Source organism: Pristiophorus japonicus, chromosome 11 (assembly GCF_044704955.1).
Source record: "Pristiophorus japonicus isolate sPriJap1 chromosome 11, sPriJap1.hap1, whole genome shotgun sequence".
NCBI lineage: Eukaryota > Metazoa > Chordata > Chondrichthyes > Pristiophoridae > Pristiophorus > Pristiophorus japonicus.
This window is the reverse complement of record NC_091987.1, coordinates 167,073,304-167,083,294: the sequence shown is the minus strand read 5'-3', so window position 1 is coordinate 167,083,294 and position 9,991 is coordinate 167,073,304. Positions and strand designations below refer to the sequence as shown.

General features: G+C 59.2%; 1 protein-coding gene across 1 annotated transcript in view; it reads left to right on the top strand.

The window, feature by feature from the left end:
* Nucleotides 1–4,777: 4,777 nt before the first annotated feature.
* The window catches only part of barx2 (BARX homeobox 2), a 44,857-nt gene continuing 39,643 nt past the window's right edge, over nucleotides 4,778–9,991 (top strand). Inside the window, exon 1 of the mRNA XM_070893092.1 lies at nucleotides 4,778–5,060. Coding sequence (XP_070749193.1) covers nucleotides 4,880–5,060 — 181 coding nt within the window. The 5' untranslated portion in view covers nucleotides 4,778–4,879. The remainder of the gene's footprint in view (nucleotides 5,061–9,991) is intronic.

Sequence of the window (9,991 nt, the reverse complement as noted above, 5' to 3'; positions counted from 1 at the left end):
TTTGGACATTGGATGGTGGGTAGATTGATAGTGGACGTTGGACAGAGGTCATTTAGCTTTCAACATCAGGTGGTGGGGATTGAGTGTTGGACAATGCATGGTGAATGGTGGATGTTGGGTGTTTGACAGTGGCTTTTTGACAGCAGGTGGTGGACAGTGGCCGTGTAGCCGTCTGATTCAGTTCCCACCCTCTATCGCTCTATAGGCTGGCTCAGTACCCCCAGTCTCTCAACTCCCAGTCTGTCTCTCCCCCCAGTCTCTGTCTCCCCGAGTCCATTTCTCCCCTAGTTTGTCTCCCCCCCAGTCAGTCTCCCCAGTCTCTCTCCCCAAGTCTGTGTCTCCCCTTGACTGTCTCCCCCAGTCTGTTTCCCCCCACAGTCTGTTGCCCCCAGTCGGTCTGCCCCAGTCTCTCTCTCCCAATCTGTCTCCCCCAATCTCTCTCCCCAGCCTCTCTCCGCAGTCTCTCTCCCCTAATCTGTCTCCCCCAATCTCTCTCCACCAGTCTCCCTCCAATCTCTCTCCCCCAGTCTCGCTCCCCAATCTCTCTTCCCCAGTCTTTCTCCCTCACTCTCTCCCCCAGTTTGTCTCCCACAGTCTCTCTCACCCAATCTCTCTCACACAGTCTCTCCACACCAGTCTGCCCCCAGTCTGTCTCCCCCAGTCTGTCTCTGCTCAGTCTGTCTCCCCCAGTCTGTTTCCCCCAGTCTGTCTCCCACAGTCTCTCCCCCAGTCTCTCTCCCCCAGTCTGTCTCCCCAGCCTGTCTCCCCCAGTCTGTCTCCCCAGTATCTCTCCCCTAGCCTGTCTCCCCCAGTCTCTCGCCCAATCTCTCTCCCCAGTCTCTCTCCCCCAATCAGCCGCCCACAGTCTCTCCACCCCAGTCTCTCCCTCAGCCTGCCCCAAGTCTGTCTCTGCTCAGTCTGTCTCCCCCAGTCTGTCTCTGCTCAGTCTGTCTCCCCTACTCAGTCTCCCCCAGTCTGACTTCACTCAGTCAGTCTCCCCGCAGTCTCTCTCCCCCAGTGTGCCCCCAGTCTGTCTCCCCAGTCTCTTTCCCCCAGTCTGTCTCCCCAGTCTGTCTCCCCAGTCTCTCTCCCCTAGTCTGTCTCCACAGTCTGTCTCCCCCAGTCTGCCCCCAGCCTCTCCCCCTCCCAGTCTTCCCCCAGTCTCTCCCCCGGTCTGCCCCCAGCCTCTCTCCCCCAGTCTGCCCTCAGCCTCTCCCCCTCCCAGTCTTCCCCCAGTTTCTCCCCCGGTCTGCTCCCAGCCTCTCTCGCCCAGTCTGCCCCCAGTCTCTCCCCCCAGCCTCACTTCCCCCAGTTTCCCCCAAGTCTCCCCCAGTCTGCCCCCAGTCTCTCGTCCCTAATCTGCCCCCAGTCACTCTCCCCCAGCCTCTCTCCCCCAGTCTCCCTCACCCAGTCTCCTTCACCCAGTCTCTCACCCAGTCTGCCCCCAGTCTCTTTCCCCCAGTCTCTGCCACAGCCTCTCTCCCCCAGTCTGCCCCCAATCTCTCTCCCCAGTCTCTCTCCCCCAGTCACTCTCCCCCAGTCTGCCCTCAGCCTCTCTCCCCAGTCTTTCTCCTCCAGATTCTTTCCCCCAGTCTCTCCCCCAGTCTCTCTCCCCCAGTCTGCCCAAGCCTCTCTCCCCCAGTCTGCCCCCAGTGTGACCCCCTCCCAGTCTGCCCCCAGTCTCTCCCCCGGTCTGCCCCTAGCCTCTCTCCCAGTCTGCCCCCAGCCTCTCTCCCTCCAGTCTCCCCCCCAGTCTCTCGTCAGTCTCTCCCCCAGTCTGCCCCCAGTCTCTCTCCCCCAGTCTCTTGCCCCTAGTCTGCCCCCAGTCTCTCTTCCCCAGCCTCTCTTCCCCCAGTCTCTCTCCCCCAGCCTCTCTCCCCAGTCTCTCTCCCCCAGTCTCTCTCCCCCAGTCTCCCCCAGCCTCTCTCCCCCAGCCTTTCTCCTCCAGTCTGTCCCAGCCTCTCACCCTCCAGTCTCCCCCCCAGTCTCCCCCCCCAGTCTCTCCCCAGTCTCTCCCCCAGTCTGCCCCCAGTCTCTCTTCCCCAGCCTCTCTCCCCCGTCTCTCTCCCCTAGCCTCTCTCCCCAGTCTCTCACCCAGTCTGCCTCCAGTCTCTTTCCCCCAGTCTCTGCCCCAGCCTCTCTCCCCCAGTCTGCCCTCAGTCTCTCTCACCAGTCTCTCTCCCCCAGTCTCTCTCCTCCAGTCTCTCCCCCCAGTCTCCACACAGTCTCCCCCAGTCTCTCTCCCCCAGTCTCTCCCCCCAAGTCTCCCCAAGCAGCTCTCCCCCAATCTCTCTCCCCCAGCCTCTCTCCCCCAGCCTCTCTCCCCCAGTTTCTCTCCCCCAGCCTCTCTCCCCAGTCTCTCTCATCCAGTCTCTCACCCAGTCTGCCCCTAGTCTCTTTTCCCCAGTCTCTGTCCCAGCCTCTCTCCCCCAGTCTGCCCCCAGTCTCTCTCCCCAGTCTCTCTCCCCCAGTCTCTCTCCCCCAGTCTCCCCAGTCTCTCCCCCACAGTCTCACCAATCTCTCTCCCCCAGTCTCTCCCTCCCCAGTCTCCCCCAGCCTCTCTCCCCCAGTCTCTCTCCCCAGCCTCTCTCCCCCATCCTCTCTCCCCAACCATTTCTCCCCGAGTCTCTCTCCTCAGTCTCTCTCTCCCCCCCAGTCTGTCTCCCCAGTCTCTCTCCCGAGTCACTCTCCCGCAGTCTGTCTCCCCAGTCTCTCTTCCCCTGTCTGCCCCAGTCTCTCTCCCCCAGTCTCTCTCCCCCAGCCTCTCTTCCCCCAGTCTCCCCCCAGTATTCCCGCCCACCAGTCTCTCCCCCCCAGTCTCTCGCTCATAGTCTGCCCCCAGTCTTTCCTGCCCCCAGTCTCTTCCCCAGCAAACCCCCAGTCTCTCTCCCCCAATCTCCCTCCCCCAGTCTGCCCCCAGTCTCTCTCCCCAGTCTCTCCCCCCAATCTCCCCAGTCTCTCCCCCACAGTCTCACCAATCTCTCTCCCCCAGTCTCTCCCTCCCCAGTCTCCCCCAGCCTCTCTCCCCCAATCTCTCTCCCCAGCCTCTCTCCCCCATCCTCTCTCCCCAACCATTTCTCCCCGAGTCTCTCTCCTCAGTCTCTCTCTCCCCCCAGTCTGTCTCCCCAGTCTCTCTCCCGAGTCACTCTCCCGCAGTCTGTCTCCCCAGTCTCTCTCCCCCACTCTGCTCCCAGCCTCTCTCCCCCAGTCTCTCTCCTCCAGATTCTCTCCCCCAGCCTCTCTCTGCCAGTCTCTCCCCCCCAGGCCTCTCTCCCCCAGTCTCTCTCACCCAATCTCTCACCCAGTCTGCCCCCAGTCACTTCCCCCCAGTCTCTGCCGCAGCCTCTCTCCCCCAGTCTGCCCCCAGCCTGTATCCCCCAGTCTCCCACCAGTCTTTTCTGCCCCCAGTCTCTTCCCCAGTCAGCCCCCAGTCTCTCTCCCCCAGTCTCCCTCCTCAGTCTGCCCCCAGTCTCTCTCACCCAGTCTCTCTCCCCCAGTCTGCCCCCAGTCTCTCTCCCCCAGTCTCCCTCCCCCAGTCTGCCCCCAGTCTCTCTTCCCCAGTCTGCCCCCCCAGCCTCTCTCCCCCAGTCTCTCTCCTCCAGATTCTCTCCCCCAGTCTCTATCCCCCAGTCTCTCCCCCAATCTGCCCCAGTCTCTCCCCCAGTCTGCCCCCAGCCTCTCTCCCCCAGTCTGCCCCCAATCGCTCTCCCCCCCAGCCTGCCCCCAACCTCTCTCCCCCAGTCTACCCCAGCCTTTCTCCCCCTGCCTTTCTTCTCCAGTCTGCCCCCAGCCTCTCTCCCCCCAGTCACCCCTCCAGTCTCCCCCCCAGTCTGTCCCCAGTCTCTCCCCCAGTCTGCCCCCAGTCTCTCTCCCCCAGTCTCTTGCCCCTAGTCTGCCCCCAGTCTCTCTGCCCCAGCCTTGCTCTCCCAGTCTCTCTCCCCCAGCCTCTCTCCCCAGTCTCTCTCACCCAGTCTGTCCCCAGTCTCTTTCCCCAGTCTCTGTCCCAGCCTAACTCCTCCAGTCTGCCCCCAGTATCTCTCCTCATTCTCTTTCCCCCAGTCTCTCTCCCCCAGTCTGTCTTCCCAGTCTGTCTCCCCCAGTCTCTCGCCCCCAGTCTGTCTCCCTAGTCTGTCTCCCCAGTCTCTCTCCCCAGTCTCTCTCCCCCAGTCTTTCTCCCCCAGCCTCTCTCCCCCAGCCTCTCCACCAGACTCTCTCCTCAGTCTGTCTCCCCAGTCTCTCTCCCCAGTCTGTCTCCCCAGTCTCTCCCCACCCTCCCCAGTCTCCCCAATCTCTCCACTGGCCTCTCTCCCCCAGTCTCTCTCCCCCCAGTCTCCCCAGTCTCCCCCCCCACCATCTCTCACAGTCTCTTTCCCCCAGTCTCCCCCAGCCTCTCTCCCCAGCCTCTCTCCCCCAGTCTCTCTCCCCCAGCCTCTCTCCCCCAGTCTCTCCCCCCTCCAGTTTCCCCAAGCCTCTCTCCCCAGCCTCTCTCCCCCAGTCCCTCCGCCCCCACCCCAGTCTGCCCCAGCCTCTCTCCCCCAGTCTCCCCCCAGTCTCTCTCCCCCAGTCTCTCCCCCCTCCCCAGCATCTCTCCTCCAGTCTCTCCCCACCCCGCCACCTCCTCCCCCTGTCTCCCCCAGCCTCTCCCCCAGTCTGGCCCCAGTCTCTCCCCCCAGCCTCTCTCCCCCAGTCTGGCCCCAGTCTCTCTCCCCAGCCTCTCTCCCCCAGTCTGGCCCCAGGCTGCAGGAAGCAGCTGATTGACGGCCCGCCTGTCCCTCGCTGTCTGTTGCAGATCCTTATCGCCGCTTTATAAAGAGCTGCGGGCGGAGCTGTGCCACAGCTGGAGCTTTTTGGACAACTTGCTGTCCCGGAGCCGCTCAGCATGCACTGTCCCGCCGAGCGGAGGCTCGCCTTCCCCGGGCTGCACCCATCGGGGAGCCGGCGCTACAAGACCTTCATGATCGATGAGATTTTGGCCAAGGAAACCCGCGGTTACCTGGAGCTGGCGCTGGGCTCCCGACCCGGCTTCATCGTCCGCCCGCAGGCGCTGCACTCCTGCCCCGGTAGGAGCGCTTTATCTGCCTGTCTGCTTCGCTCTATCGCGGTTAGTGCTGATGTCCCTGTCCCCTGTCCTACTTCCCTCCGCTGTCCTACTCCCACTCCCCTATCTCACTCCCCTCCCACTCCCCTGTCCCACTCCCTGTCCACTCCCCTATCTCACTCCCCAGTCCCACTTCCCTATCTCGCTCCCCTATCCCACTGCCCAGACCCATTCCCCTATCTCACTCCCCAGTCCTGCTCCCCTGTCCCACTCCCTGTCCCCTACCCTATCTCACTCCCACTCCCCTGCCCCACTCCCTATCCACTCTCCTATCTCACTCCCCAGTCCCACTTCCCTATCTCGCTCCCCTATCCCACTGCCCACTCCCATTCCCCTATCTCACTCCCCAGTCCTACTCCCCTGTCCCCTACCCTATCTCACTCCCACTCCCATGTCCCTGTCCCACTCCGGTGCCTCAGCATTAAGGGACAGCGCTCTTGTCTCGTGAAATGGAATGAGTTTCTGAATTGACTCATCAATGCCGAAAGTTTAAATTACAGACCAGGGTGAATAGTTAGTAGCAACTTGCCCGTCCTGTTCGGGGATCGCCCTCCATGAAGATTCAATCGGTTCGGGACTAACAATGGGATAAGGATCAAGTGATTTTGATAGTTGTCTCGTTAAGAAACTAATTGTTCCCTCAACATGTCAACAAGCGAATGTTTCCCCATGCCAGTGAGCATTGTAACTGCACCCAGGACCCAGTGTGACTATACCTCGGGCCCAGTGCCCAGTGTGACTGTACCCAGTGCCCTGTGTGATTGTATCCAGTGCCCAGTGTGACTGTACCCAAAACCCAGTGTGACTATACCTAGGGTCCAGTGCCCAGTGACTGTACCCAGTGCTCTGTGTGATTGTATCCAGTGCCCAGTGTGACTGTACCCAAAACCCAGTGTGACTATACCTAGGACCCAGTGCTCAATGTGACTGTACCCAAGGCCCTGTGTGATTGTATCCAATGCCCAGAGCCAGTGAGCAATTTGACTTCTGCAGCAGTGCCAACTGTGGGCGCGTGGAGTGCCCGCACTCTAGGTCACCTTACAGATGGACGGCACATAATTCATGAAATGTGTTTAGCTGCAAACAGTTTACAGTTTTTCGGTTTCTTCCTCTTCACACTGATGTTCCTTGTGGACCCTAACTGGATAGCTAACTTTGAAAATTACAGTGTTTTTTCCCAAATCTTCCTGAAGACACTGACTCTCACTGGGGTACGGGTCCCATACACACTGACTTTCATTGGGGTACGGGTCCCACACACACTAACTCTCACTGGGGTAAGGGTCCCACACACACTGACTTTCACTGGGGTACAGTTTCCCCAGACACTGACTCTCACTGGGGTACGGGTCCCACACACACTGACTCTCACTGGAGTACAGTCCCACACACACTGACTCTCACTGGGGTACGGGTTCCACACACACTAACCCTCGCCGGGGTATGGGTCCCACACACACTGACTCTCACTGGGGTACGGGTCCCACACACACTGACTCTCACTGGAGTACAGTCCCACACACACTGACTCTCACTGGGGTACGGGTCCCACACACACTGACTCTTACTGGGGCACAGGTTCCGCAGACACTGACTCTCACTGGGGTAAGGGTCCCACACACTGACTTTCACTGGGGAACAGGTTCCACAGACACTGACTCTCACCGGGGGACGGGTCCCACACACTGACTTTCACTGGGGAACAGGTTCCGCAGACACTGACTCTCACTGGGGTACAGTCACACACACACTGACTCTCACTGGGATATGGGTTCCACACATACTGACTCTCACTGGGGTTCAGTTTTCACACATACTGACTCTCACTGGGGTACGGGTCCCACACACACTGACTCTCACTGGGGTATGGGTTCCATGGAATCTGACTTTTTATAGATACGGATTTGGTTCCGCAACCAAGTGGCCAGTGTTTTTGTGAATGTTAACCGACTATTGTACCATGAAGGGCATCAGAGGAGAGCCAGATTCTGAGCCGACATCTGTACCCTCCAACAGAAACTACACTGACACTGAAAGTGATGGATGGTGAAGAGGGCGGGTATCCCAAACACTTCCTTAACCCCTGGGAGAGCGGGTGGGCCTGGGGAAGCTGGTGGGGTGGGAGTCTAACACTTCCCCGAGCCCTTGCCTTCTCTGTGTGGATGTGCAACATCACTGTGCCATACCAGCTCAAGTGCTGGACAAATATTGAAGTTTGGAAAGTTTCTATCCTCGATGGTGCGGTGGGTAAATGCCCAGCCTGGCTCAGTGCTGAACTCCACAAAACGGGCAGGACAGACCAATGCTGAGCTGGTGCAGCCTGGGTGTGTCCGGGCTGGGATAGGGCAGTACCCGACCACATCTGGCAGCCCCGCTACCCGCGCACCCTGTGATCCGTGTGTTTCTCTGTATGTATGTGTGTGTCTGTGCGACGTGTATCTGAGCACCGTGCGTGCGTCTGAGCACCGTGTGTGTCTGTGCTCCGTGTGTGTCTCTGTGCACCGTGTATGTCCCGTGTATGTCCCTGTGCACCGTGTGTGTCTCTGTGCACCGTGTGTATCTGTGCACCGTGTGTATCTGTGCACCATGTGTGTGTCTGTGCACCGTGTGTCTATGCACCGTGTGTGTCTGTGCACTGTGTGTATCTGTGCACCGTGTGTCTCTGAGCACCGTGTGTGTCTCTGTGCACCGTGTGTCTCTGTGCAACGTGTGTGTCCCTGTGCACCGTGTGTCTCTGTGCACCGTGTGTGTCTGAGCACCGTGTGTGTCTGTGCACCGTGTATCCCTGTGCACCGTGTATCTCTGAGCACAGTGTGTGTCTGAGCACCGTGTGTGTCCCTGTGCACCGTGTGTGTCTGAGCACCGTGTGTGTCTGTGCACCGTGTGTCTCTGTGCACCGTGTGTGTCTGAGCACCGTGTGTGTCTGTGCACCGTGTGTCTCTGTGCACCGTGAGTCGCTGAGCACCGTGTGTCTCTGTGCACCGTGTGTCTCTGTGCACCGTGAGTCTCTGAGCACCGTGAGTCTCTGTTCACCATGTGTCTCTGTTCACCGTGTGTGTCTGTGCACCGTGTGTGTCCCTGTGCACCGTGTGTATCTGTGCACCGTGTGTCTCTGTGCACCGAGTGTGTCTGTGCACCATGAGTCTCTGAGAACCGTGTGTCTCTGTGCACCGTGTGTATCTGTGCACCCTGTGTCTCTGTGCACCGTGTGTCTCTGTGCACCGTGTGTCTCTGTGCACCATGTGTATCTGTGCACCGTGTGTCTCTGTGCACCGTGTGTCTCTGTGCACCGTGTGTATCTGTGCACCGTGTGTCTCTGTGCACCGTGTGTATCTGTGCACCGTGTGTCTCTGTGCACCGTGTGTCTCTGTGCACCGTGTGTATCTGTGCACCGTGTGTCTCTGTGCACCGTGTGTATCTGTGCACCGTGTGTCTCTGTGCACCGTGTGTCTCTGTGCACCGTGTGTATCTGTGCACCGTGTGTCTCTGTGCACCGTGTGTGTCTGAGCACCGTGTGTGTCTGTGCACCGTGTGTCTCTGTGCACCGTGAGTCTCTGTGCACCGTGTGTGTCTGTGCACCGTGTGTCTCTGTGCACCGTGTGTGTCTGTGCACCGTGTGTCTCTGTGCACCGAGTGTGTCTGTGCACCGTGTGTCTCTGTGCACCGTGTGTGTCCCTGTGCACCGTGTGTATCTGTGCACCGTGTGTCTCTGTGCACCGAGTGTGTCTGTGCACCGTGTGTATCTGTGTACCGTGTGTCTCTGAGCACCGTGTGTCTCTGTGCACCATGAGTCTCTGAGCACCGTGTGTCTCTGTGCACTGTGTGTATCTGTGCACCCTGTGTCTCTGTGCACCGTGTGTCTCTGTGCACCGTGTGTCTCTGTGCACCGTGTGTATCTGTGCACCGTGTGTCTCTGTGCACCGTGAGTCTCTGTGCACCGTGTGTATCTGTGCACCGTGTGTCTCTGTGCACCGTGTGTATCTGTGCACCGTGTGTCTCTGTGCACCGTGAGTCTCTGTGCACCGTGTGTGTCTGTGCACCGTGTGTATCTGTGTACCGTGTGTCTCTGAGCACCGTGTGTCTCTGTGCACCGTGTGTCTCTGTGCACCGTGTGTATCTGTGCACCGTGTGTCTCTGTGCACCGTGTGTCTCTGTGCACCGTGTGTATCTGTGCACCGTGTGTCTCTGTGCACCGTGTGTCTCTGTGCACCGTGTGTATCTGTGCACCGTGTGTATCTGTGCACCGTGTGTCTCTGTGCACCGTGTATATCTGTGCACCGTGTGTCTCTGTGCACTGTGTGTGTGCAAGAGATCAAACAGATTGGGCTGGTGTGTAAATTGTTTCCGCTCCGCCTGGATGTGGGCACAAGTTGGGCAATGCTCGGGATCTGGGCACGGGTTATCTCCCATATTACCCCAGGGCTGACTGGGGCCCGAGGTAGGAGAAGGACGAGCAAGAACGTCCCAAAGCACTTTACAGCCAATGAAGTACTTTTGGAGTGTAGTCACTGTTGTAATGTCGGAAACGCGGCGGCCAAATTGCGCACAGCAAGCTCTCACAAACAGCAATGTGATAATGACCAGATAATCTGTTTCAGTGATGTTGGTTCGGGGATAAATATTGGCCCCAGGACAGAGCAGTACCCCTCTGCTCTTCTTCAAAATAGTGCCATGGGATCTTTTACATCTACCTGAGAGAGCAGACAGAGCCTTGGTTTAGCGTCTTATCCGAAAGTCGGCACCTCCGACAGAGGTGGAGATCCCCATCTAATGTTCAGTCTTCCCTTGCTGCGATGTGATGTTCTGACCCTGGGGGGGCGGGGGGGGTGCATGGGGGCAGAGTGATCCTGTGGGAGGGTTGACCCTGTGGGGAGGTGGGTTGACCCTGTTGGA